This window comes from Cryptomeria japonica, unplaced genomic scaffold (genome assembly GCF_030272615.1).
Source record: "Cryptomeria japonica unplaced genomic scaffold, Sugi_1.0 HiC_scaffold_753, whole genome shotgun sequence".
NCBI lineage: Eukaryota > Viridiplantae > Streptophyta > Pinopsida > Cupressales > Cupressaceae > Cryptomeria > Cryptomeria japonica.
In genome coordinates this window covers 17213-44955 of record NW_026729522.1, presented here as the reverse complement: position 1 = coordinate 44955, position 27743 = coordinate 17213, and the positions used below count along the sequence as shown (strand labels likewise).

General features: G+C 44.0%; 8 protein-coding genes across 8 annotated transcripts; 4 read left to right on the top strand and 4 right to left on the bottom strand.

The window, feature by feature from the left end:
- Positions 1–635: 635 nt before the first annotated feature.
- On the top strand, positions 636–1703 carry LOC131872744 (uncharacterized). The gene has a single exon (XM_059216140.1). The coding sequence runs from the start codon at positions 636–638 to the stop codon at positions 1701–1703; it is 1068 nt and encodes a 355-aa protein (XP_059072123.1).
- Positions 1704–5201: 3498 nt separating this feature from the next.
- LOC131872735 (uncharacterized) lies at positions 5202–6326 on the top strand. The gene has a single exon (XM_059216132.1). The coding sequence runs from the start codon at positions 5202–5204 to the stop codon at positions 6324–6326; it is 1125 nt and encodes a 374-aa protein (XP_059072115.1).
- Positions 6327–6448: 122 nt separating this feature from the next.
- On the bottom strand, positions 6449–7675 carry LOC131872743 (uncharacterized). Its single transcript, XM_059216139.1, has one exon. It carries the CDS (start codon positions 7673–7675, stop codon positions 6449–6451), a length of 1227 nt encoding a protein of 408 aa, XP_059072122.1.
- A 10883-nt stretch (positions 7676–18558) lies between these two features.
- On the bottom strand, positions 18559–20341 carry LOC131872742 (uncharacterized). The gene is made up of 3 exons (XM_059216138.1): positions 20333–20341; positions 19693–20091; positions 18559–18747 (listed from the first exon to the last, which is right to left on the bottom strand). Exons 1-3 carry the CDS (start codon positions 20339–20341, stop codon positions 18559–18561), a joined length of 597 nt encoding a protein of 198 aa, XP_059072121.1.
- Positions 20342–20515: 174 nt separating this feature from the next.
- On the top strand, positions 20516–20923 carry LOC131872741 (uncharacterized). Its single transcript, XM_059216137.1, has one exon. The coding sequence runs from the start codon at positions 20516–20518 to the stop codon at positions 20921–20923; it is 408 nt and encodes a 135-aa protein (XP_059072120.1).
- A 770-nt stretch (positions 20924–21693) lies between these two features.
- Positions 21694–22971, bottom strand: LOC131872740 (uncharacterized). Its single transcript, XM_059216136.1, has one exon. The coding sequence runs from the start codon at positions 22969–22971 to the stop codon at positions 21694–21696; it is 1278 nt and encodes a 425-aa protein (XP_059072119.1).
- A 517-nt stretch (positions 22972–23488) lies between these two features.
- Positions 23489–24025, top strand: LOC131872739 (uncharacterized). Its single transcript, XM_059216135.1, has one exon. The coding sequence runs from the start codon at positions 23489–23491 to the stop codon at positions 24023–24025; it is 537 nt and encodes a 178-aa protein (XP_059072118.1).
- A 301-nt stretch (positions 24026–24326) lies between these two features.
- Positions 24327–26531, bottom strand: LOC131872738 (uncharacterized). The gene is made up of 4 exons (XM_059216134.1): positions 26273–26531; positions 25711–26206; positions 25332–25641; positions 24327–25064 (listed from the first exon to the last, which is right to left on the bottom strand). The coding sequence occupies exons 1-4, from the start codon at positions 26529–26531 to the stop codon at positions 24327–24329; spliced, it is 1803 nt and encodes a 600-aa protein (XP_059072117.1).
- Between the last annotated feature and the right edge of the window lie 1212 nt (positions 26532–27743).

The following is a 27743-nucleotide window of genomic DNA, read 5'->3' as shown; positions in this document are numbered from 1 at the left end:
AACGCTATGAATTCGATAATTTCAATTCACCGGAGCAGAACATTATTTATCTTTGTAGGATATGTTGTAAGCACACCTTGATGTTGGAATTTTCAATCGATGAACATCAATGCCATACAATTTCATCTAAATAGAAGTGTCATATTAGAAAAAGAACACGATGCGTGACGATTGTTTTGCTGGATCACATAGTAAACATGAATTCACTCTCTCTTCATCTTCATGCGGCAGATTCTGGACCATGGGTCCCAACGAGTTTCTCATTGGGACCTATAGTGCGCAACATCAGTATCAATACTTGACGATCACTGAACAAGAACCTTGAAATGTCAAGATCAATATTTCAAGCTCAAGTGTGTTGCATAATCAGCCACATTTTCTATAGATTTCTAGGACCTTCAAGATTATTGAATGAATCACTGGTCATCATGAAAGGCGATACAAAGTTATTCTCAACGTTTTACAAACAATATTCAACAACCAATTTATAGTTCTATACCTGGGCCGCGTAAACTTCCTCTCATAGGTAACCTGTGAAGGTATTTACCTCTTATCGGTGACTACAAAATGGATACTCTGTTCAAAATGCCCTATTTAATCAGATGCACTATGGATAGATTGTTAGAGAAGATCGGATGAAAAATCACTCTATCCTCCATCTATTCGACCCGAAAGATGTAGAGACATTTGTTCGTCAAGATGGAAAGTATCCTTTCAGGAGATCTCATAGAGCTTCACTCAAATATCGACTCGACCGACCAGAACTTTACCTTGATGGTGGATTGTTCTGCGAGAACGAGCCCAGCTGGTATAGGCAACGGAACCAGTTTCATCAGCGATTACTATCCATACAACAAGTTGCAGCAAATATTGAAAAGTTGGATGAAGTTAACCATGCTCTAATAGATCAGATTGATAATTGTTTAGAGAAAAATAGAAACACAATTGGAAATTTTCAGGCAATTTATATGTGGGCCCTTGGTAGTACACTGAAACTCTTTCTTGATCTAAACGTCTACAAATTAGAGGATGAACTTGTTCGAACTCTAATACAAGAGTTACACAATAGTTTAACTGGCACAGATGGAACAGAAATCAAAAGCAACAAGTGGTTGAAACAGCCATCCAAATGCCCTTATTATGGAATGCTAGAACAATCACAAGAGGTTTTATACAGATTTGTGTCCGAGCAAGTTGAACAAAGAAAGACGGAAAGTGCTTCGAATGCTTTATATCTCTCCGATTGGTTGTTTAAAGACCATCTAAAGCAGTCTGATGTGATATCTTTTATAATCGATACTCTCATGGCTGGCCTACACACTACATCCTACACTGTTGCCAATCTACTTAACCATATTGCAAACGAGAAGGCCATTCGAGACTCTTTGCAAAAAGAGATCCAAGAATTTCTCTCGGTACAGGAATCGATAACTAAGCATCATATTGACAAGCTTCGTTCACTGAGAAGTTGTTTGAAAGAGACAATGCGTTTGAATCCTGTGTTGATAGGAACTGGACGACTGACTACCGAAAAACTAGTCGTAAGAAACTATGAAATTACAGCAAATATCATTGTGATAACACAAAATCAGGTGATAAGCTTAAATGAAACCTTAAACTTCTATGAACCCAACAAATTCAAACCAGAACGCTGGTTTCATTATCGTACTTGCCCCCACCTTACCATTTGGATTTGGAGCTAGATCTTGTATTGGGCAGCGTTTAGTTGAGTTACAAATCAAAATTATGACAGCAAGGCTACTTCAATGATATAATATAGTGGAGGGTTTACCTATCAAGACCACCTTGATACATAATATTGAAGGGCGTTTTAGTGTGGTTTTCAGTAGGCGTTTAACTAAAACTTGAAATCCGCGCTGTTGTCTCATTTGACATGGTCTCGTTTTTGGGTAGAAAACAAGAACATGGTATAGATGCAATAGAGATCTCGTTAGTCCAATCATAGATAATTTCTTAGGGCAACATGAAAAGAGCAAAAAAAAAGGATTTTACAGATCATTTTTGTCAACACTGGTAATGAGTATTCGTTTTTATTGAATTGCTTTCGAAGAAAGAAGTGAATATGTATCATACATGAATCTGCACAAATGGAGACTTGTTAGTGAGCATTAGATACTTGTGACGCGTCTGTGCCCGTCTCTTGAGAACTGGCGCTTTCAGTTGTCATATTTAAACTACGCTTTAATCTGTCCATTATATTCTCTCTGACTTCTTCCTCGAGTTCGAAATATTGTTTGCCCTTCTTTTCATTTTTCGGTCTATCCGGGAATGTGATTGGCATGATGATAGAAGCCTGGGGTATTAAGTCGTTTTGCGAAGTGAGAAAGTAAAACTTCTCACCTTCTTTTATGTCGAGCCATCTTACCTTGATCATTGTGCGTGTGGTGTCGACATCTTCTGTAAGTTGACACAAGTAGAATGAATTATCCTCATTTCTAATAGCTAAATAGTCGTTTTTCTCATAAAGTTTGTTGACGATTTGTTGATCAGTATCAATCGCGGCTTGAGCGATGGAATTTACATCAGAGGTTGATGATGAAGTGGTAGATTTTTTTCGATTGCGTGAAGTAGGTCTACTCGTTCTCGCTTTTGCCGAAGGCGTTGATGCCAATGAATCATCTCCGTCAAGAACATAGTCCGTCTGGACATCTCCTGCTTGGAAAAGTTTTGTTTGCCTTCGTTGTCTCTTACTACGACCACTATTCTCAGTTGAATCATTCAATTTTGTAGCTTCAGGACTACAAGTTCGTCTTCTCTTTGGACGATGATTTTCATGAGTATCCGCAATAGTTTCTTTGTCCTTGGTTGGCTCTTCACATAAGATAGGTGGCGGTGATATTTCCAGATTCCTTAATGTTATGATATCTTTTGTTTTCTCTTCTCGAGAGTCGTCATTATCATCCTCTAGTAGCATCCCCTCTTGGATTACAACTGACTTGTTAACTGGCGCCTCGGATGACTCTATCGTCTCATGTTGGACTGTTGTCGACTCAATCTGGTTTGGACTATCTATTGATGCCACATTTTGATCAAGTTGGATGGTAGTTGGTGTGCTTTGTTCTGGTGACTCGTCTTGTTGGTCAAGCGGCTGGACTGAATCAATAACTAAATCACCAGTAGCATCATCTGAATTAGATGAAGCACAATTCTCGTCTTTCAATACTTGTGGCGTTGGATTTTGTACAAATGTAATGGATTCTTTAATTTGATAGTTGGTTTCAGCATGATGAAACGTAACAGGCGCAGCTGCCTCCTCAATCACTTTGATTTGTTCATTGTTATTTAAAGTTGTTGATTGTTTCCCTTTTAAGGTATCTAATTGGAAGAGTTCACGATTAACTCTCAACACAAGTTGATTGAGAATTTCTCGAATTTCTGCGACTAAATTAGTGTCGGAGAGTGCTAACTCACAATCATTCTTGTTGGTTTCATGGTGAATTTGATCTAGCTGTATTTGTTGTTTAAAAATGCTCGGTGTTTCATGATAAATTTTGTTGGGAAAATTGGTAGCATTATTATAATTTTGAACGATAATTGAGTTGTTGAAGTTGTCTAAATTATTGGCAAAAGAGTTACTAACACTCTTGTTAACTGTGATCATAAGTTGTTGAGATTTTTGTTGATGAGATTGCAAATGTATATTATCGGCTACACTGCCGATCAGTTGACCTCTATTGGTGATGGTGGTGGTGTTGCCATCAATATTACTACTACTACTACTATTATTACTAGCAGTCGAGCCTACAGTTGACACTTCCATGGCGATTGAATGCTGCTGTCGATTGAGTTGCCAGTTTTAAGTTGTGAGTCTCGAAATTTGGTTGGCTGTTTTAAAAGAAATTAAGCGTTTCTTTTCTATAATTTAAGTTTCAATTAATTGTCGGTGAAAGGTGTTAAATAAACAATTGACCCTTGAAAGGTGAACCTTAAGAGCCGAGATATTCTATGACAACTGCGATCTGACAATCGAACTAAGTAACATTTGTTCGACGACCAAAGTCGAATCTTTTCGTCAGCGGAGAGGGCATATTCGGCTATCGCACGAGGTGGTACAAACGGACAGCGAATTAACGACCCCCACTTTCTATGAGCTCTTCTTTGGCTTAAAGCCGCCGAACTTTTCTGACAGAATTCTTCCTACACTTCCTACTTATTCTTGGCCACTGAAATGTGCCCGTTCGCGCGCTCCCATCGTCGCTTCCAGAGCAGCCTGCACATTCCAGGCCAATGCTAATGCTGCAACTAGCCACTTTTTTGGGCCAGCAAACACGCACAGTTTTGGCGTAGGCCAGTGATGGCATTATGCGAACGACTCCACTAAAGGAGCTTTCTCACACAGACACACTAATAGCCATTGAGAGTCAGCACAGTGTTCGTGGCAGTGGCCTTACAGAAGCTCTGGTGGCCAGCGCATCATTTGCGAACTGGCTTCACTTCTTTTAGGCCATAAACACAGCTTTATGGCCTACAGAACAGCCTTACAATGGACGTCGCTATTCTTGCTCTTCGCTGTGTCAGTTTACTTTCGGCACAACACTTTCACTCCCCTCACTGCACGCGCTTTGCATCATTGGTCCAGTGAAATGGCATTGTCTGATCTCATGTCAGAAATATCGCAATTCTTAAAATCAAACTGATTATTGATAAACCATTAGGAAATGAAAACAGTTTTCTGATTCTTTAAAATATATCAAGTTCCTGAGCTTTCGGAATAAACAGCTTTCTTGCTATGGTTGCGGTTTTTGTGGTGATAGTCAAAGATAGATGAGCTGACCCCGAGAAACTAACTATGCCTCATTTTGCTGCCATAATCTTCTTTTAATACTTGTAGATTAGTATATTGATCGGAGGATACGATCTCTCTATGGGAACATCAATGTTTGATGCAACACTCTACTAGGAAATAGAGAGTACGAGAAAAGGAGTGCATGATTCATACAGTATGACGCCACAAGTGTGTCGAGTCGCACTCTGCGGCATTGTCAGGCAAAGCCGATATCTGCGTTCGTGATTCATGATTTGTAAAGCGCCCTTACATCTGAAATAAAGCACACGTTTATTACTTGTTTCATTGCACTTGAAAATATTCCAATTTATTGAATTCAAATTTGAGAAATATAAATTTATTATTACTTAACTTTAGAATTCATAATTAAGTAGTCGATTAGTTAATTACCAACATGGCTTCACCAATTACATGCAAAGCGGCTGTTGCTTGGGGCCCAGCGAAGCCTCTAACAATAGAGACGGTGATAGTTGAGCCACCTAAAAAGGGTGAAGTTCGAATCAAGATTCTCTTTACCAGCGTATGTCATACTGATCAATACACTTTGAGCGGATCCGATCCAGAAGCCAAATTTCCGTGTATTCTAGGCCATGAAGGTTCAGGAATCGTAGAGAGTGTCGGCGAAGGCGTAACATCTGTAGCTATTGGCGACCCCGTCGTGCCTCTATACGTTCCCCAATGTTACGAGTGTAAGTTTTGCAAGCACCCTAAGACAAACTTGTGCGCTAAGATTCGCGAGACGCAGGGTCAAGGCCTCATGCCAGATGGAACAACTAGGTTCTCATGCAATGGAAAACCTGTATTCCATTACATGGGTACATCAACTTTCAGCGAATATACAGTGGTGCCCGAGATTTCTGTCTCAAAGGTGGATAAGGATGCTCCTCTGGACCGTGTTTGCTTACTCGGTTGCGGCCTCTCAACTGGTTACGGAGCCGCATTAAATACGGCCGATGTCCAAACCGGCGAAACAGTTGCTATCTTTGGTCTTGGCGCTGTCGGACTAGCTGTTGCGGCTGGTTGCAAGGAGCGCGGAGCCTCTCGTATAATAGGCGTCGACACAAACAATAGTAAAGAGGGCAAGGCCAAAGAATTTGGTGTGACTGAGTTTGTCAATCCCAGCGATTCCGATGAGTCTATCCAATCAAGACTTGTTAAAATGACTGATGGAGGACTAGATCATACATTTGAATGCATCGGCAACGTCAAAGTAATGCGTGCCGCGCTCGAAGCATGTCACAAAGGCTGGGGTCAGTCCGTAATCATTGGAGTGGCTGGCGCCGGCCAAGAGATCAGCACACGCCCCTTTCAACTGGTAACTGGTCGCGTTTGGAAAGGTTGTGCCTTTGGCGGTTGGAAGAGTCGCGACAGCTTGCCCAAACTTGTAGCAGCTTACAAGAGCGACAAGTTGTGTATAGATAAGTTCATCACTCATCGTCGCGATGGAATTGAGACACTGAACGAGGTGTTTGATTTGCTTCTTTCTGGCAACTCATTGAGATGTATTATCAAGTATTGAGCAACATATCTCAAATAATAAACATTTTTCAAGCCTTTTTAATCAACTTCTAACAAAGATAACAGAGGTACAAATGATTACATTTTTGTATCCATGTGTGTCTGAAATGGTGAAGGTAAATATTATGAGAAGCCGTCGTGTAATACCTTGAGAACAAGAGGTGCAACTACCTTGCGTGATGAGGTAACATTCCTCTGAAGCCAAATGCGCGCCTTGTAATGTATTGAATCGTTACCGTCAATGCTACTACTGTCGACAATCCTTTTATTGTTGATTATGTTATCTTCAGGGTCTGGATTTGAATCAGAGCCGATGGGCGCAAGATCAAGCTTGCTGGTATCGTGCTGGAAAGCCTTGCACAATTCCTCAAACAGCCGACTATTTGCGGAAATGAGCACCAGATCCCTCGAGATACTATCTGAATGATCGCAATCTGCAATCAGGCCCATAATGATGAATGCCTCGTAGTTATTTTGACGAAAGAATAGGTCTAAATCAATGTTTGCAGCCAAACCGAGCGCTTCTTTCGCTTCCATTCCAAATAAGCTTGCAATACCTATACGAATACCATGTACATCTTTAAAAACTTTGAGATCGCGTTTCATGAGTTGTTCGAAATTCAACTCTCTAGCCGAGTTTTTAACTTCAACCAATTGTTTATAAAGCTCGGCGCGAGCGGGTTTTTTGGAACCCAATAAAGCGTCCAACTTTTTTAATAAGTACACATCGCGTCTAGTGAAACGTTTTGCCTTTTCAGACAAACAAATGGTGTCCAAAAGAACAGTTCCATAAATGAGCAATAGTATCTCGTCGGCAACATGGTGCTCCGCGTAAATATAAAACAATCGCTCCGCGATCAATGTTGTACAAGAGCCCACTGAAGTGTCTAATGATAATCGGATTGAGTTTTGATTCTCAATTAGCCATTGAGGATTTTGAACCTGATGATGGTCGATTATTTCAACAATTCGACCAATTTCACTGAACTCTTCATTGAAATTATGATCAACAAGTGTAACCAGTACCTCGATTCCATTTTTTTTAATTTCAACCCAATCAATGTCGTCCTTACAAGTTAAAAAGGATTTATCAATGTTGAGAGTTTTTTGAAGAAACCAGAGAACCTCGCACTTGCTCTCAAGTTGATCGCGAGTTACATTCAACAAAGGTATATAAAGGGTTCTACTTTTGTCTTTGCCATTGATTTCGTCCGACATTTTGGAAACAATATGAAACATTAATAGGCAACTAACAGCTGAATCAAGATCACAGGCCTCATTGCCCACGACAACATGGACAGTGTTTAAATTGGCCTCTCGCTGAAGGTATTTGTTTGTTTTACGATGCATTTGATCATTAGTATTTTTGTTGAGAGGGTTAGATTGTTGTTTAGAGGATGTTTGTTTGAAGTTTGGTTGATTATTATTATTATGTGATTGTAGTTGTTGTTGTTGTTGTTGATGATGGTGGTGTTGTTGTTGTTGTTGTTGTTGTGGCGGTGTTGGTGGTGGTGGTCGATGATGATGTTGATTGGAATTGTTTTGATTGACAAATTTTGAATCAGTGAGTTGGTGGAGTGAGGAGGAGAGGGTCAGTTTGGACAGTCGTTGCGAGTTTTTTTCATCGTTATTGAGCGATTTATCATCATCAGTATTATAAATTAAGTTTGTTTGAAAGCCACCAATAAGATCATCGTTGGTATCATTAAATAGATCATCATCATCATCGAAATTACGATTTTGAGATGGCGGCAAGTGGTGGCGGTAATTATTCATGTTGTTATTTATGTTGTCGTTGAGTTTGTTACAGCGTTCAAGATCGTTCTGTTCCAGGTGAGTTGTAGGTGCACTTGGAATAAGTGGCGGCGGCAGGTTTGTTGCCGCCGTCGCAACTACTGCGGGGCTGAACGGGTTAGTTTGTTCTCTAGTGGGGTCGACTAGATAGACTGGCTGAAGATCGCTGGAATCACAATCAAAGGTATGATGTTTTCTAGTTAACTTTGGCATTCTTTCGGCAGCCATTCTATCGAACTTGGCAAACTAAGTCAGTCAGTCAGTCAGTCAGTTGTTCGGTCGGTCTGTCGGTCGGTCTGTGAGGTCGGATAGGGCGACCAAAAGGTGGTTGATGGAAGAAGGCCGCGGCCGATTAGGGACAACTGCTGATAATTCAAGTGAGGACAACGCTGTCACAATGGTGAGTGTGTGAGTGTTGCTGGCGGTTTGGTTGAGCTTTTTTGTGCAAATAGCCGTCGCGAGTGCAGTGGAGAAGCCAAGATTGAGCTAGCTGGCTGGCTGGCTTGTGGCTGAGATTTGCGAGTTACGCGCTTCAGGCGGCTCTTAGCCTGTCAAATGATCGTGCCCGATCAGTGCTACAGCTTACTAGCAAGAGGCACAATAATATGATGTATTATGTACGACAGTTTGTGCGAGCTGGCTGGCAGGACGCTTAACCATCAGTTGTAAGTGGCACCTTGCTGGCTGTGAGTTGTTTCAAACAACTTGTTTGTATAGAGTTTGATGAGCGTAAGCGCACTCAATATCATTCATAACCGCCCCGCAAACGCTCAAATGACAAGCCTTTCTAATGTGAACAAGCTTGCTGCCGGCTCAACCACCTCCGCCAGTCGGCCAGCTACCACTACTACCAACACCACCACCACCACCACCAAGTGCTTCTGAAAATTAGGACAACTAGCGAGGAGTAGGAGTAGGAGGAGGCGCTAGCTGCAGGTTGTTGTGCGTTCGGATGATTGTGTGAATGCATTTGTGCGAGTCATACGACGCGAGGTGGTATTGTGCGTGCGTTCGCGAGTTTTGAGCGGAGTAATAGTGAGAGTGAGAGTGAGAGAGATCGGTAATCGATTAGCGAGGTTTTTAAGACGAGTACAACTCTTTTAAGAGATTTTCCAACTGCTAGTGCCTACCTTAGTCGGCCCAGACAACAATCTAGCCGGCCAAGCTTGAAACGACTTGTTTGCATTCGTTTAAATGGGGATGAGAAGAACATGAAGCGATAGAGATGTACGGATTTCAAGTTGCAAGTGGCGCTATGCAAGAATGTCGCTCTAGATTAAGATTTTCCGCTTGCGACTCCGCCCCAATATTGGCAGCGCCGCACAACTAGCTTGCACGGCCGCCTTTTCATGCAAATATTTCAATCTTTTTGATGGATGAGGCGAAAAAAAATCTTTTATTCGAGCTCGGAACTCCCCAGAGTTAACACCACTCAAGCTTAGAGTTGCGCGAGAGATAGCGACCGTGATCGAGAGGCGCCCGCTTCCGGCTGCGGTTGCGAACTAAGCCGTAACCTCAGATAACACGAATTGGTGGGCAGGTTTTAGGTAGAGGTGGTGGTGGTGATGGCGGCGGCGGCGGTAGAGGAAGAGATAACACGCAGCGTGTTGTTGTTCTCATAATAAAAAGAAGGCGGTCTATGTTTGCGGTCGGCTGGTAATCGCCGAGAATAAAAGGTGTCTCAGTAGGGGCTGATTTTGATTCAAATGAGGCCGGCACATCGAAGACAGTTGTTTTTGGCGGGCTAACCTTTTCATGAGATTGGCTCAGTGGCTGACAACTTGAGCCTATTCACACTGTGCCACTCACATATAGTGAAAAAAGTAATGAACAGCTCTTCCTCTCTCTCTCTCTCGCTTCTTCATTCGTTTGGAGGGTCATTGTTATAATGCAGATTGTGAGCTTATTTTTGCGAGTTAGGCTAAGCAATCTTCAACAACGACAAGATGACGCTGCCTCCGACAAGAAGACGGCGAGATGTTTATCGTCAGCACCTTCGACTAAGCAAGCGGCTGGCTCACATTGTCATTCATGCAGTTTGCGAGGTTTCTTCCAATCGGCAACTTTTGGTGTTACAAGCCCAGTTGACGGCGCTCGCTGTGTATTTGTTCAGCAACACAAACATGGCCTGTACATCTCGAGATATGCTGACATATGAGATATTTACCAACGCTTGTTTCCCTGGAAGCTGGTAAGCTGCCTACGCTCCCGTTTGAGCCTGTTGTTGTCATTGAAGCGCTTGCCAGTTGTCTCATAAAGTCTTGTTAGGAGACGTTGGTAAGCCAGCTACCGAAGGAGCTCGCCGCTAGTGAGCGCTTTATTGTTGCGCGCGGGAGTTCTCTATGAAAATGTCGTTACGGGCGGCTTCAAACAATTCAACAAACAGACGGACGGACGGACAGATGAACGAACGACGAACGAACGAACATACGAATGAGCAACAACATATGAGAAAGCAAGCTCAGTCAAGGTGGACTGAAAATTGAGAGCCGCCGGCGCTTGCGGTGATCACTCCACTTTGAGCAATAAAGAAAGCCTAATTAGTTTAAGAGCCTTGCCGAAAGCGCAAACGCACAATGGGGTCTATGTGCACCTGATGAGGTTGGATAGATAAAGTTCAATGCGGTTCGCGGTGCAAAGTAGATTCGAGTATACACTTGCAAAGCTTGCCAAGCTGAAACATGTTGTCTACAAAGCGAAGCCTAATTCAATTAAGACCAGCAACTGTGGCAATCGTCGGCCTTTAGCGAGCCACGAAATGGAAGCTCCTTTTTGTTTGTTGTCCATTGAAATGGAGCTGCTAGGTTAGTGGCAAACTCAACAAATTGCGTCTAGTATGGAACCAAGCTCGCACCAGCCATCCGCTGGCCAGATTTGACTTGATGGCCAGATCTCTGGCGAAATTCGCTCAGATTTGGCAATCTGTTGTAGATGATGAATTTGCGAAAATTGGTACAAGTTGGCGCTTCGTTCGAACAAGATGAATGAAGATGAATCAGGGCCGATATGGCGACCGAGTGCTTGTGCTGAGGCTTGGAGCAATCTCCGAGATTGCACAACAGCCACGCTTCAAACTAGAGTAAACATAGCTCCCTCGCGAGCTGCTTCTTTGCTGGTTAGTTTGTAATGGCCTTGTCACGTTTCATGTTACTTCGTGTTATCTGGCACGTTACTTTCGCGCGGCCTCACAAGAATAAGTTTAAAAGAGCTTTCTGCATCACTTGCGTCCCGCACAAACTCGCGGCTGCCGTTTTAGCGGTACCTAATGAGAGCCACTGGTCGCTTCTTAGACCAATTTCTTTCTTTGAAATAACGGGTGAGACCTCTACAAGAAGAAACAGACACTTTTGAGCGTATTGGTTGGGCTGAGAATCCAACTTATATCTTAAAATACGTATTAGTAGACGGCTTCCGAGCTAAACGGCCCGTCGGAAAGATGAGAAGCCGCCCGAGCTAGATTGTGTTTGTTTTGCCTCTCACAGAGGCGCCGCAAAAAAATCGCCCTTCAAATCTAATCCAACAAAGGAAGCCTCTTTTTAACAGGTGACTCAGACTTGAGAATGCTACACAAGGCGCACCCTAAATCTGACTCCATTTTTTTACTCTACTCGACGAGGAGCTGAGATGCAACGTCGTCGAGCACTCTCAAATCTGAGTCGCAAGTGAACTGCTGTAAATTTAACTGGCGAGTTGAAGTTTCAAATGTTCGAGTGCATATGTGAGACTTACCAATTCTGTTCTAATATGCTTTAGGAAGTTGATGCTTCTCAAGCTGCTCAGGGATCGTTTGGCCTTGTTGTGTAGTGACGGACGCTGCTGTTGGAATGCTTGAGGCTTCCCTCGAGTTGCGTCTCCATTTGGCAGATTGCTCAGTAGTAATAGGAGCGCGGATTTAGTGCTTGATTGGGCGCGCCCAAGTTGGTGTGTAAGGATCGTGAGCGAGTTGTTTTTTGGATGAATCCCAGTTGATTGGTGCACTGTGCTTTGGAATAGCTTTCTAGGTTTGGAGCCAGATAGAGTCGTTGTTTGAAAATTGCAAATAGGCACCATGAAGCTCAACGGCGCTCGCGTCTTCCTCTTCCTCTTCCTGTTCTTCTTCTTCTTCTTCCTCTTCTTCTTCTTCTTTTTGCCGAGAGATAGATGAATAGGTAGATAGGTAGATACAATCTACAACTGAGCTGACTCTTCTCGGTAGAGAGGATGCTGCTACTATTTTTAAGCAAGCCAAAACTGTCGGCCGTTCTAGTCGCGCTATTAGTTTCTGAGCGCGCGAAAAGCGCATTCGCTAGCTTGGTCCTATCCGCCGGGATGTGCGACGGCGTGCTTTCGGTTGTTGTTGTTATTGCTGCCGCTGCTGCTGCCGCTTCTGCCAGCCCTTGTTGTGGTTGTTGTTGTTGTTGTTATTCTTGCGAGAGGGAGAGCGCTTGCAACGTCCGCTGACTGACGTTCTCGGTTGCGGCGGCCCGTCAACTGGCTCCCTCTCTCTCTTTCTGCCTTGGCATTCTCTATTCACACCTCGGGCCTTTTTAGTGGCCGACCCCTAACTTTGCCGGCACTCGTCGCCAGCCAGCAAATACCTGACATGCGCAGCGAGCCGGCCCGAAGGCAACCTCCGCAAGCTGTCCATAAGTAGGCCGCACTCTCTATCTTCGGCCAGCGATCGGATGTGCTTGAGGTTGGCCGCCGAGCGACTCTCCATATCGCACTGCCGGACGCCCGATCATCTAATCGGTCAGCGCGATCAAGTTAAATGTCGCGCGAGTCGGCGGCTCGTGTTAGGCTAGCTCTCGGCTGGCCCCTCTAGCGCCGGCGGAGAGGGTCTCCGTCCCAAGAAGGCCATTAAGAAAGCAGCTTCCTGCTTCTGGCTCACACTCCAACCAGGCCGGTCAGACAAGAAAAATAGAATCCATGATCTCATTACATCCGGCGCTCAAATTTAAAGACCAGTTACTATGTGCAGCGAAAACAAGCACTCGCTTGCTAGATAGCTTGCTAGATTCGTGTAGATAGCCAACCAAAGAGCCAACAAATAAACGAGCTTTGGGTTATATAATTTTACAATTCCATTAGGGCCACTCAAATGAGGCGCGAATAACGAACTTATTTTATTCTTCTTGTGCTGCACTAGCGAGCTCATAGATTCATCCAAACTTGTGCGACATTCATTTAAGCGGCCAGATCGGATTAGATGAGCAGCCGCCCACCAAAGAGTAGAGATTCTACTCTTTGCACCAGCATTAAAGCACCAGCAGTTGTTTTATACTGCAAACCAAACTGCTGGACTAACTAAAATGGATAGCTGACGGTTCGGCCGACGATGGATGAGAGGGTGCTAGAATTGTGCGGATCTAGATGATGGATTGTTATTTGCGGATAAAGTTCATTCCCAGTTAGAGCGTTGAGAATATTTCGTTCTCGATTCAAGCAGACGAGAGAGGAGAGAGAGAGAGAGAGAGAGAGAGAGAGAGAGTTTGCTCTCTCGAGTCGCTCGGAGATGCGCGTGATTTGTTGCGCCGACTAGCTAGACGGCCTATCATTAAATTAAAGTTGGCAGCCGGTATGTTATTTGAGTCGCTAGCGAGATCCAGATCAACTCTGCTTCTTCTATTAGACAACGGGATTCCGTTGCTTTATTCCAGATTGAATTTGGCTGAGTGTCGTGGTAGCTTATGGTTTGAGGGAATAAATCTCTTAGACAATAACAAAAAACTTGAGCCACTTTTGGAAGTTGGAAAGGAAACTTGGTTAGACAGGGATAGGCTTGGGTGATATTTCTGCGGATTTGCATAGATTGTGTCGTTTGAATCAGGTGAGAGAGCACTATCGGAACTAATGCACAGCCTAGCATGGGCAAAATGGTTCACTCTCGTTCGCCAGCTACTGCTGTCTTGGTGTTTCCAAAGACACCAAGACTAATCTAGCCTCGCGCTCTCTCTCTCTCTCTCTCTCTCTCTCTCTCTCTCTCTCTCTCTCTCTATCCTAGTTGAAGAAATTGATTTTTGCGTCACAATATACGGCTTCATTGCAAACCACTTGCAGCTTCATTCCAAAAAGCTAGTCCGCTAATGACAATCTAAAGCCTCGCACGCATAACTTTTTGATTCCAGCCAGTTTATATAGTGGCCACTGGCAGATCAGTGGAGAAACGTGCAGGCTGCGATGCGTTGGGCTTGCCAGCCAATCTAGTTGGCGAGCACGAAATATGGGACCAACAATGGAGAATAAACAAATATTTGTAGCTCGACATTCCGAAGCCTATTCGGGCCGGACCAATCCTTTGTTTACGGAGCGTGCGGCACCATCGCCATTCATCTAGCGGTTGGAGCAGCGCCAGCTTGATGGCCCACAAAAGAGGCGCGTGCCGTCAAGAGCCGCGCCCATGATGATCGAATAGATGCAAACCATAAAGTGACAGCGGCAAAAGCCCAGCTGGAGCTAATTTAGCGCCCACCTTGTCGCACCACTGAACAGGTAATGCGCGCTGATGTGTCTCAGAGATGGGGCCTCGCTTTGGTTGTTTTTTCATTACAAAGCATTTAGGAGCCATCGCGTCCGCGAGCGCGATGGCTCTCTCATTCATGAACCATTGTTCATGAATGGATTGGTGAGCGAGCCCAGTTTGCTCATTCGAGAGGCGCGCTCTTAACAGACGGAATTCCCGGTTGCGCGTTTGTTTGCGGCTCAACAGCAACTCTGGCCACTGCACCGTCAACCTTCGCCCGGATCAAGCGCTAATGCGGCACCACAAAAACCAATTGCAGCAGGCTAGTCTTAACTCTCTCGCTTTATTCCTTGAAAGCCACCTTGATTGCGTCTCGCAGAACAATTGAATTGCAAAGTGTTCCGCTCCTCTGAGTTTTCTGGGGGGTAAAATCACAACAGGTGAGATTGCCATGATCAGCTAGCATAATGCGAGAGCGCGAGGATTATCGAATGAAACTTTGCGGGAGACTTTGCGGGTTAGATGGGGCCGCATCTTCTCGCTGTGCGTGTCCGGTGAATTTCAACCATAAAGCAAAAGAGAGAGTGTAGAGGAAAAGCGAGCGCGGCAATCAAACAAATCGTTCGCGCTGACCTTCGACCAACAAACCGCCTCCTTCCGGCGGCATGTTTCAAGTCTATTCAAACAAGCGAGCGGGTCATTAATATTGTTCCAAGAAACGAGCCCCAACTGCAACAACAAAAGAAGAAGAGCCTAAATTTGCCGACCATTTGTTGTTGCTGTTGGCTGTTCCATTGGTCTCTTGGAGTAACAGAATGTGGCGACAATAGCGACTACCTCCTCCCCAACGCTTCTCCTACGACCACCTATTGCCGATGACGTTTAGTCGAATGGCGCAGCGAGCTGCCAGCGAGCAGCTAGGCCGAGCTTGGCTCGTTGAGTTCGTGCGAGCTGGATAGCACATAAATGAGCTATCCGCGTCCGTATTATGTTGAACGCCGACGAGACGTCTACCGTGCTCTGCAAGCTCGACTTAGCCGTTGACTCAAATCTGGAGGCCAAAAACTCGGGCAAGGTCGACCTTGATCGCGCTCCATCGAGAGCGATATCGTTCCCCTTTTTGTTCAAGTCCGCAAGTAGAGCTTGTTAGCTGCGGCTAGCCCAGCTGCTTGCTGGGCCAACACGGTTGGATAGCATCCAGCGGACAACAAACTTTTTGTTGTCCGCTGGGCGACAGCAACACCAACTTGGCTCTTTGCTGGCCGGGAGAACATATAGCCGAACAAAGGCGGCCGTAACCTTCGTCGAAAGTGTCCATGTGCATGTGTGTGAGTGAGTCAGTGAGAGAAGGAGATAGAGGTCTTCTTTACAAGCTAACCAGAAAGAATTCAACGCCTATGCCCAAAGTGGAATCGCCTGCTGGACAACATTCGGCGGACCACCGGACGACAATGGAGGGGGGACCCAAAAAACACAATCTCGCTCTTCATGGCCGGCACGCAATTAGAGCGGCCCGAGCACGCGATGCAACCCCCGCGGAAAATTCTCTATCCAACGAGAGTAAGCCGATTAGCTTGCTCACGGAATCTAAGGCAGCTTTTATTCAACTCAACGAGACGATGGTCTGGCTTGTTGTTGGACTTGCCTTGTTGTTGTCCGCTACGAGATACCTGGCGGCCCAAGAGCATTCCTGACCATGTTGTTGGCGACGTTGGTTGTTTCGGATGCTGCTGCCGTCAATAATGGTGATGGTGATGATGTTGGCCATGAAGCGAGCGGTTATTTTTAGCGGTACAAGTGAGCAAGTGAAATCAGCTTGCTGGCTGGGCCACAGTTAACCGTGTTCAAGCCCATCGCTAGGTATTTGCGCCCTGCCAGCGGCCAATTTGCATTTGTAAATTGAGCCGGCTCACTGCAAGGCGCCCCTTTGTCAGCTAGTGGCGCCTCTGATCCGCTTGCTGTGGCTTTGTCGGCCTCAGCGTAGCCGCCTAGTCGCCTAGTCGCCGAGATTAGCCTGCCTGGAAAGCCAACAGGCGCGTTAGCGTAAAACAGCGAACGGGCAAATCTCAGCTGGTGGGCCAGCAGCTAGAAGCTAAAGCCCAAGCGAACCGGCCGCCCGCCTGTCTTCACCCATCCAACTCTACCGGCTCTATTTCTGGCTTGGGGCGCACATTGTGCAGATTTGCCTAATTCGCTTAGCAGGATTCAATCTCACGAGGCGTCTCGGCTTGCGAAGGTGCGCTTAGCAGCTCTCTTGCCACCGCTGCTGCTGCTGCTCCTGCTGTTTCGACATTAGCGCGCGCTAAGGAGCTGTCCGGTGTCCGGCAAGACCAATTTACATATTACGACTCTCAGACAAAATTCATCGGCGTGCTCTTCGGGCTTGGCGCCTTGTTGCCTTGTTGTCGTTATTGTTGTCGCTGCCGTGCACTCCCAGAAGGCGCCAATTTGATGAACTTCCTGAGCGAGGAGATGGAGCTCCTCGCTCACTGTGAATAGAGTTCAGTAGAGCCCGTCGGAGCTCGTTTAAGTGGAAAGCAGCCTAGATTGTTTCCCTCCGAGAGCGTCTCAAATTTAAATCAGCAGTTGGTTGGAGGCCCACTCTTGTTATTGTATTCGCAGTCGGGCGCCGCTTTGTGAGCACCATTTATGGATTTAGGGCCCAAATTGGATGGCTTCTGTCCAAGTGACAGCCGGCAGCCTTGACAATCCGGCTGGCTTCGGCTAGCCGCCGATAGAAAGCCTCCTTCAAGGCAACTAATTGTGAGCCAGCTGCTCTTACGATTAAACAGATGCTCCGCATGTCTAGTTGCTTGGCTGGCCGGCCAAAGCCGCCCAACTAACAACCCGTCCGCTCGGCAAGATCATTAACCGGACCTCCACTTTTACTGCCGCTGCCCGCTGCCACTGTTTGTCCGGCGCGCTCTGGTCGGCATCGCAAAAATTCAGTGACAGCGTTATATGGTGCTGCTCGCGGTCGAACGCTCGCATGATCAATATCAACAACATAAATCTTGTCGTGCCAATATGCTTTGGGCGCCCACTCTAGACTGGCCGCTCCGAAATCGGCCATTCTCGTAATCATTATTTAGAGTCCAAAGCCAACTTGTAAGCTCGCCCGCCTCACTAGCTATGCGATCGGGCTATTATTCAATCAATTCGAATAGGCGCCGAGTGCCGCCGGCTTCGAGCAATTATCCGATTCGTGCTGGGCTTGCTTGATGTTCAGCCCGTTCTGCTTCTCCTCCTCCTTCCCTCTTCCATCTTCCTTCTTTCTTCGTCCTCTTCTCCTTCTCCTCCTGTTTCCCACAAATTGAGGAGGCCTTTTCATCAGCTTCGAATTATATCCGCCTAGCGCTGTTGCGACGATCAAAATAGTAACAGTAACGGGACGAGTGATCGCAGATCAATCATTCATTCATTCATTCGGCGGGTGGCTGTTGAGGCCACAAATTAGTCTTCCTTATGCTCGATGAGTGTCAATCTGCGTGCGTTTGTTTGCGGGCGCTCGCTCGCTATATTAGCCAGCAGTTCGCATAGTTCGTCTCGCCACTGAAAGCGCGCTGATTCGACGAGGTCTCATTGTTTACCCAACCCCAATAAGCTACCTCCTCTTGATCACGCGAGAGGGCCCCTTCACACTATGCTACCGGCCTCCATTATTGGGCCAAATTTGCCACTTGGAATCGAATTACATTGCCTTGCAACCACCTTGAGCGGCGCCTACTCTCGCGGGCAGCCCTTTCGGGGCATCTACTCGCGCATTCGGTGGCTAGCTTGGCGCTGGAACTCTCGTGCAGGCTTTGGCGAGTGGTTCTGATGAGCGTCAGCCGGTGACCAACAAAGCGACCCGCCCGCGCTCAAATGAGATTCCTACACGAACTACTGGCGGAAGGCTAGTAGTTGAAATTGGCGCCGCGCCAAGGCTTATTTCGCGAGAGGAAAACTATGTGACGGTGCACCGTTCCGCAACTTTCACCAAATTGCCGATTGGAGATCAGCAGCTCAATTCTGGCCGCTTTCCTCGCCGCCCTGGCCTTTTCCGGCCGGCGCCAAGGGGACAATAAATTGAATAGAGGCTCCCAGTTCGAAGAGCTAGCGCCGCGGCCGCTGTCCGCGCGCTTCTGGAGCTGGCGCCTGAGATTGATTGCGCTCCAAGCAGAGATGCATCAAAGTGGCAGCTTTCCTGAGATGGATGATCGCCGTAAGTATATTGGCTACTGGCGTCTCTTCCACATCAAAACTCGGCCAGGCGTGACGGTCAACCATTCACTATTCTTCCCCCTCCTCCTCTCTCTCTCTTTTCTGCCGCCGGACGCGAATGAAATGTAAACACACGCGCCGAAAAAACGAGCGCGTGCTCGCTCGTTCACAAACCCAACTCCAGATCCAACAAAGATCTCTAGCTCAACAACAACTCGGTTGCAGTAAAGCACATGTTAAGGTGACTCTTTTGCTTGTTTGTTTAAAATTTATTTCAGGCGGAACGTGCCCTCTTACGAGTGGACATCCAATCCATTGCTCATATCAATTAGGGGTCATCTTTGATCGATGGACTTGAGGTGTTGGGTAAACTTACAAAATTATTTCAATCAATAGGAGCTCTATTGTGTAATAACGGGTTTCTATATTACTTTCCAACGCGAATGGCGGAAATATGATGCTCATCAACACGAGCAGACTTTTGTAAAGATTGCATTATATGTAAAGATCAGAATATATGTTCCAATGCTTACATTTCTCATAGCGCTTGCCTTGCATATTTGACAAAGGTCAAATAGAGCAAGCGAAATGAAAATTTAGTCGAATTCTACTAATATAACATCAACAACAGAATCGACTTGTCTGTTGCCAGAAACAGCTAGTCGGCATTCATCAATATTTGTTTAATAAAAAGGGCATCTTTATTAGTCTTACAAACAGATTCGCTGTTCAATCCTCACTCAATAAGGCCACATTTGCCTTATGAATGGCCATCTCCTTTTCATAACGAATTAAGTCATTCGCGGCAAGCTCTTCGTATCTGGCTTTCTCCGCTAAACTCATAGCTGCCCAGCGTTCAGTTATCTCTTTCGATATATGTTTTGGGATTGCGATGCCCAGTTTATCGGCAGGTAATTTGGCTTTTTACTTTGTCCCTCTCGTCTTCGTAAAAATAGAAGAAAGCCGAGTGCGCCAAATCAGGTAGGTTTGGATCCCTATCGATGACCTTATCTTCAACGTTTTCAGGAGGAATATACGGATTGGCATTGAGGCGCCTCGTGTCTTCATCAGCTATTTGAGAAAACTTCAACTTATCAATTTCACTCATCTTCTTCCATGTCTCTGCGCATTTTTTGGAAAATTCTGCAAATGCTATTTCTTCATTGGGATGCTCTTTCTTGTAATCTTCTGCAGCCTCTTTGATATAGTAAGAGTATGCCGAAGTTTTAACGCGCCGAGCTGGATCAGACATGTTTAGAATACTTTTACCTTGTTCGCACTCTATCAAGTCACTTTCGGGTAGTTCTGTGATCTGATTTTGTGACCTCTGCAATTGGTCAAAAAAGAAACACAACAGTAAGATGAATTTGCAAGCCGATGATAGAAACATTTGAAACGTTTTGACTGATTTTCTAGTATTTATCAACCATTTGACTGCGAATATTGCCGTCGCTTGGCAGCTATCTATAAAAATTAAAATGCAATCTATGGCAAGGTCAGAGATCGATACTGATTGATTCAATGTTGATACGCTTTTTCCAGCGCTAGTGTTCGTTTCCAATAGAGACCTGAGCCATCCCGTGTTGCCACTGGCCAACTATGGCTTACTCGTTCTTGTGTTTCCTTTGCTGTTTAAATCTTCTACAGCAAATGTCTCTGTTAGCAAAGAACATGTAAACCAAAAAGGATTCGCCAATGAGAAAATAGCATTTGCAGAATTTTCCAAAAAATGCGCAGAGACATGGAAGAAGATGAGTGAAATTGATAAGTTGAAGTTTTCTCAAATAGCTGATGAAGACACGAGGCGCCTCAATGCCAATCCGTATATTCCTCCTGAAAACGTTGAAGATAAGGTCATCGAAAGGGATCCAAACCTACCTGATTTGGCGCACTCGGCTTTCTTCTATTTTTACGAAGACGAGAGGGACAAAGTAAAAGCCAAATTACCTGCCGATAAACTGGGCATCGCAATCCCAAAACATATATCGAAAGAGATAACTGAACGCTGGGCAGCTATGAGTTTAGCGGAGAAAGCCAGATACGAAGAGCTTGCCGCGAATGACTTGACTCGTTGTGAAGAGGAAATGGCTATCTACAGGGAAAAGAGAGCCAAATCTAGATTAGAACAAGGCGATAATAAGAAGGCTACACAAGAATAAAGATAATACTTTGCAAAGTAAAGTATGCTGTAAAGTTACTCTAGTAAAGATGAACAGTGCGCTACTTCACGAGACGCGTGCAGCTGTTTCAAGCAACAGATGGGTTTAAAAATGTTTATGTGTTGGTTTAATCTTTATGTCGGATCACCACACAGTTGTCTCTCTAATTTGACACTTTCTATTGGAACAATCTTCTTCAATATCTGAGAAGACATGAAAATCCTAAATGTTTCAAGGTTTGAATCTTTTGATGAGCTCTACAAACAGTATACAGTGCAGAAAAAAAGACCCAAACGATCTCAAAAGTCTCATCTTTCTTTTCATTGCTTCGGAAGATCCACAAACTAAAGAATCATGGTGTTGTGATTGTCGTGATAGCAAACCAATTATTGATAAGATCATAGAGAAGTTTCAATTCAACGAGCAGATTATCATGGCCATAGTGCAGGTGGGTCAGCGAGACGAATGGCAAAGAAGCGATAATCCGTTTAGGACACATGACCTCCAGATTAGTGCGGTTCCGACCTTATTGAGCTTAAAGAATGTGAGTACTGTCTAACTTTGTTACATGATATAATACTCAAATTTATGACTATCTGTCAACATAACTGACCTTATCATTTTTATTGGACGTTATTTGCTCTTGATTGAATATAGAAAATGCGCTTAGTTGAAAACGAATGTAGTGATGCTGTGAAAGTGTCCCATTTGTTCTCGAACAGTATATGACAGGAAACAGGCATGGTAAATGTAAATGAAGAGTAAGGAATTCAAGAATGGAATATACTCAATTCATTATTCCGCCGAACTTTCCAGAAGTTGGCTTGTCTCTGTACTACTTCTGGGAATTGTTTGAGGAATCTAGTATCAGTTGGGAGTTTGAGCTCCCATTTTAGAAGATCCCTCTTGAAAATTGACAATTGATTGAAAAGTTCAATGACATCATAATCAGGTATCCTAACTCGTTTGCTATATTCTAGTCTACTTACAAGCCTCTCTTGATTGAACAACCACAATAAATAGTCACGAGCAGCTATGAACAGATTTATGGATATACCGGTCACACTTGTGCTATTCCTCTCACTAGAGTCGCCATATAATACCTCACTCTTCACAGCCCAGTTACCTTGTACGAGAATAGCTAGCTCATTTAAGCTGTCTAATAGATCTTTGTTACTCACTTGAACATCATCAGAAACATATCGGTTGTAACCTTTAACAAATTGATAAACTTCTTCAAAGCTCACCAATTTTGCTTTGAGCAAACAATCTTTGACTCGCTCCCTGATCTGAACTGATTTTCTGGGAGATTGCTGTGAGTTCACCACCTCGCTTGAGTAGATATCTTGATCTATTTTTTCAATTTTGGGTTTAATATCCGGCAGAAAAACAATATCAGGCTTCTTGTCCTCTAATCCCGCATCAATATCCGGCTCAACTTTAAGCTTATTTCTGCCAAATAACGTTATCCTCTGGTCGTACGATTCCTCACTTTTGGCTGGTTTGTAACTCAAAACTCTATAATCGTCTGATGGGTCATCAGTCTCTTGATTGTTTAATTGGCTCTTTTGGAAAACGTTTGGTCTATCAGGTGCAGCAAATTTCACTGAAATGGGCCTTGCTTCTTCCTTAGGATCAACCTCGTCTTTGAGGTCAAAATGACTGAAATCAGAGCGCATTGTGAACAAGTGTGATATAGGACGACAAACTACTCTTTCATCGACAATTTTACATACAAAAAGTTGTCCATCATCAACAGAAACTTTAGTCGAAGACCAAAAATTTCTGTCCACCTTCCCTGAAGCAAAGGATTTCGGATTGGACTTTCGTAAAAGCTCAGAGGCTTGCTCGTGGCAGTAGTTATTTGTGTCCTGGTCTAGTAATGTTTCTAGTTTAAATTTTAAACTCTTGGGTTTCACACTGAGTTTGATCATATCTTCTGGATTTTCGAACTGCGATTGCATTGCTGGAAATCTCATCAGAACGAGAGAGCTTGTCTCGTCCGACATGCTATTCTCAATATAGAGGTCAAAACGCTGTTTGGCCATAATGAACAGATGCGGCCTACAAAGCTGATAGGTTATTTACATAGAGTCAAATAAAGGATTGTCTCGTTTGATCTGAAGTGATACTAGGTGCCTCATGCAGATGCATCGTGCATGTAATCTCAGCATTGCCACATGAATAATTGTGGTGCAAGCGCGATCCAATGTTTACGCCGATGCGCCTTTTTTGTACCATGCTGTATGCAGTCCATCACGTTTCTGAAAGACATCATGCTCTCGTTCAAGGAATTAACTAGTTCATAGGATGGCGTTTCTGAATCCACATCAGAAAACTATCTTGCAATCTGTCTTAGCTTTTGTAGCCGGCAATCAAGTCGTTCATTATTATATCGATCCGTTATCAGATATTGAACAGTTAACCAAAGAGAAGAAATCAAGACTTTGGAAACAGTATCTATTAAATAGGCACACAAGTATAGAATCTCCCGAAGGACAATCCGATCGCTAAATAAGTTGTTCATACAGATGTCGAAAATGGGAAAAATTAGAATGGATACCTATGGAATCCAATCCAGAAGTTATGAACTCCTTCTTCCGAAAAGTTGGAGTCAAACCTCACATGAATGTCGTTGATGTTCTTGGGTTTGACGATGAACTCTTGCAGATGGTGGAGGGTAAAGTTGAGGGTTTGTTATTGTGTTACCCCATTAAAGAAGGCACTAACCTCAAAGTCGATGAGGATGCTAAGAGTAGACTTTACTTCATGCGTCAGACTATTCGCAATGCATGTGCTACTATGGCTCTCATACACCTGCTGGCGAATCAATGCACCGATGATGACTTTGAATCGAATTCGTCCATGAAAGAGTTCATTAGAGAATCTAAACAGCTCGAACCAGAAGTTAAAGCAAATAAGTTTGAATCGTGTGAAACAATAGCTACTGCTCATGAGAAGGCGAGTGTGGAAGGTCAAACAGAAGCACCTGCTGCTTCTGAATCAGTGGAGTACCATTTTATCAGTATCATACACAACAATAACACAATCTATGAGATGGACGGGCGTAAACAAGGTCCAATCAATCACGGCCCCCACTAATCAAGAGAGTTTTCTCAAAGATGCTACAGCGGTTGTGAAAAAGTTTGTTGACATAGATCCAGCAAATCCCAACTTCTCTATGCAGGCTGTGACACGGATTCAATGAAAGTATTAAACCTGCTATAGGCAGCCCAAGAGATGAATAGTCAAACAAATAAAGATACTAATCAACTACAGTGAACCTCACACAAGCGCAAGAAACCGAGATTGTATCTTCATCTACTTGACCAAATCTTTTCTATCACGAGAGTTTCCTGATTCTTTATTCATTCCAGTACTGATACAACCGAATCTTGGGCGATCACACGACTGAACTCGTTCCAACGTCAATGACGCGTAATTCCTCATTGCTTTGTCCTGGACTTATTCTCAGTGAACGACGAGACGGTCGAGCCCAAGAGAATACATAACCCGCTTGACATGATGTTATGAAGCCTCCTTTGCAGAAGATGAGAGAGGTCAATCGCTCAAAGGCTATTTTTTTGCACACCGATGGCTCTAATAAGGGCACTTCGTTCATTCTTGGACAGATAGGGCTGCCCATAAGCTTATTAGGGTCGTCGACTAGTCTCTTTGAGTTGTTGTTGAGAATGTTGGAGTTATTTCTAGAGTTTTGATTTTTGTTGGAGTTGCGTTGACTCAAGTTGCGCTTGTCTCGTTTTCCGACAAGACTAAAAGTTTTTGTAAATCCACTGCCCTTGTTGGATAGAAAACCGACGGCTGACGAGACACTGTTGTCTTTTGGGTTTGACAAGTCGGTTGTCACATCGCCAAGATTATCCGAGGTATCGTTTCGCGAAATATTCTCAGATAATTTCTGATTTAAATGGTTCTGTGACAGCTCACCATCGTTATTGTGCATATTATTTGATAATCCAGTAAGGTTCACTGCACTAGTGGCGCCACTGATGGAGTTGATCTTTAATTTAGCTCTTGGTTGCTTCAACAAGTCCTCAGTCAAGTCCCATAAACAAATTTGGGTGTCTTGTCCAACCGAACCGAAGCGATAAGAGGTTGACGCCGGCGAGCTGGAATCACGTCTATTCACTTGATTGCGTGGTGTCACTGATGGAGAATTTTCAGAGTTTCTAGTGAAAGAGACGCCACGTATCGATGGCGATTTCGTTTGATCACTTGAATTTGCAACACGATTAATCCTATTCAGAGGTCCAACGCGATTGTGCGCTCGTGTTACATCATACGCTCTGATATCGTCCTCATCGTCATCCTCTCCCTCACCTTCGAGATCTCTTTCGTCGACCTCTTTATCATCCTCATCCTCTTCATCGTCATTGTCCACGTCAGTGTCTTTGAGATCATAACCTGTATAGAAGGAATCAAAAGCTACTACTGACACCCAAGATCTGTGACCTATTCCACGGGCAACAACTCGTCGCTCCACAAATGACCAAACTGTGATAAGATCATCCTCACCTCCCGTGACCACATATTTTCCATCAGGACTCCAACAAACGCAGGAAAGACCACCGTAATAACTTCTAGCTCTTCCCACAAGATCCATTGTGTCATAACAATAAACTCTCAAGAAACCATCCTGAGAGACACAGGCTAAATATTTTGCACAAGGCGAGAAAGCAAATTCATTTAAAGAACAACTATCATTTTCGATACTATGCAAAGAACCAGAAGAACCAAGAGAGTTTGGTTGATTGGTACCTAATGACTGTACTCCTATACTCCACTTGTAAATGGGATTTCTAGTTGTTTTAGTCTTGCAGGTATAAATCGTTACTCCTTCTGATTGCTTGTATAGCTGGTATGTTGGTGCTGCTGGTCCACAAGGCAAATCATCTTTGTACAAATATAATTGCCCACTTGCATGAGCAACAAGAAAAAGACTTGAGGAGTTAGGTAACCATTTGACACAAGTCACTTGAGTTTTATCGATAAGTCTATCAACGTTAAACTCTTTGCATGCCTCCTGATCTTCAGACCCATTCAAGTCAATCAATTGTAACTGACCGTGCGAAAATCCCACGAGGAGCGGTATTGATGCAGAAGTGGCAGTAGCTTGATTAAAATCGTGGCAGGTTGGTGATGATCCTTTGTAAGACCGTTTGTAGATGGGATTGCTGGCATCTGGTCCAGTGCGGACTCCATCATAATTGTAAACAAAAAGCTCACGTCCAACATTGAAACAAATCTTCTTATCACGAGCACCTCTACTTCTACGATGCAATCGACTCGCTGAAGGACCTGCTGAATTTGAACTCGGTTTTTTTAGACTGTTCGAGTTGGGCAGTTGAAGGCCTGCTACAATGTCATTATTATATTCATTTATTGTCACTAGTGAGATCTTGATACATGTCTTCTCATTGCTAGTAGTAGAGGAATTACTGTTAGTTGTACCAGTGCTAAAACCCATAGCTCTTTGAGACCGTTGTGAGTAATCAGGCGAGTTCATGAGCCTGTAGTAGCCTTCTCTTGCTCTAAACTGGGTCTTGATCTCCTCGAGACGATGAGATTTGTCTGATTGCAGTTGCATAATGAGATATAATAACAACCACGACACAAACTGTCATAAACTTAGTCTCCGGTAGTCTCTCAATAAGTACTAGTGAAGTGCCATCTTCTCGTTGGGCATGCCATAAGTTCAGAGCTCATTTTGAGATGATGAATTTAAATACAAAAGATCATAGGTATATTAATAGATTTAGCGGTTGCTAAACTGAAAAGAAAACGTGTGCGAATGAATGAATTACACAGCTGATGCATTTGCACCGCGCTTTACAGCACTATTTTTTTCTGCAGACTACAGTGTAATAGCCCAATGCCACTGGCTTGACACATTTCATCGGACGAGTTTCACCCATTGCTTGAATTTGAAAAGAATTTATATCCATCTATAGGCGCCAGCCTACACCTACCATAATGATCAACACAAAAACAATCGATGCTCCATCTTTAAACGGTCAATTTGGTTGGGAGAGGATCGGCTCAGGAGAATTTGCAGTGCCAGTTATTGTGAGGAACAACGATATAAGATACTCCCCAGTTAGGATAGTTGAACAAGAAATAATCAAAAAATATGACTCATTACCCCAAACCGTCTTTCAAGTAATAACACTCAAAAGCTTTTTCTTGACTAACATTGAGGCAAAACTTTTGAATAATATCAATTTCAATCATTGTCTTCAAAGGTACGGTGAAACCAATTTCACTTCTAAGGACGTGATAATCAGCGCACCTGACGTCAAAGAACTATCTCGATTCTTCAATCTATCTGATCATGTTTTCACAAAAGACCTCACAGAAATAAAAAATAAACTAGGAATTATTAGATTCGTTTCCGACCCCTCACAATCTGATTACACATTGCTGGTACCATATATCTGTAAAATTTACCCTGGGTCAGAAGGAACGGTGCGATTTGTTCCAAATAAACTGATAGCACCTTATGTTGACCATTCCATTAAAACTGTGAAATCAAGTCCAAACGATTGGGACATCATGTATCTGAAAATGCTCAGTATTCGCTGCGAAAACAATTCAATCCACAAGATATCACGTGACGACTTTATTGTTCGCCTTGAAGGACTACTATACAAAAACACAGAGAATCCAATCATTTATCAAGATTTAAACGGTTAGATGGTCAAAATGGTGCCAGATGCTTTATAAGAACTGTAATATTATAGACAAAGAGTTTGCTAACTGCATTCATTTGCTTTGACTGAATACTAATCAAACGCTTTTT

Coding starts and splice junctions, on each gene's coding strand:
- LOC131872743 (XM_059216139.1), bottom strand. CDS start 7,675: ATGCATCGTAAAACAAACAAATACCTTCAGCGAGAGGCCAATTTAAAC.
- LOC131872741 (XM_059216137.1), top strand. CDS start 20,516: ATGAGTGAAATTGATAAGTTGAAGTTTTCTCAAATAGCTGATGAAGAC.
- LOC131872742 (XM_059216138.1), bottom strand. Junction 18,748..19,692: donor ACGAAGACGAGAGGGACAAA/GTAAAAAGCCAA, acceptor CATCCATCTCAG/GAAAGCTGCCACTTTGATGC.
- LOC131872739 (XM_059216135.1), top strand. CDS start 23,489: ATGGAATCCAATCCAGAAGTTATGAACTCCTTCTTCCGAAAAGTTGGA.
- LOC131872744 (XM_059216140.1), top strand. CDS start 636: ATGAAAAATCACTCTATCCTCCATCTATTCGACCCGAAAGATGTAGAG.
- LOC131872740 (XM_059216136.1), bottom strand. CDS start 22,971: ATGGCCAAACAGCGTTTTGACCTCTATATTGAGAATAGCATGTCGGAC.
- LOC131872735 (XM_059216132.1), top strand. CDS start 5,202: ATGGCTTCACCAATTACATGCAAAGCGGCTGTTGCTTGGGGCCCAGCG.
- LOC131872738 (XM_059216134.1), bottom strand. CDS start 26,531: ATGCAACTGCAATCAGACAAATCTCATCGTCTCGAGGAGATCAAGACC. Junction 25,642..25,710: donor AAGTGGAGTATAGGAGTACA/GTCATTAGGTAC, acceptor CGAAAATGATAG/TTGTTCTTTAAATGAATTTG. Junction 25,065..25,331: donor CAGGTTATGATCTCAAAGAC/ACTGACGTGGAC, acceptor CAAGTGAATAGA/CGTGATTCCAGCTCGCCGGC.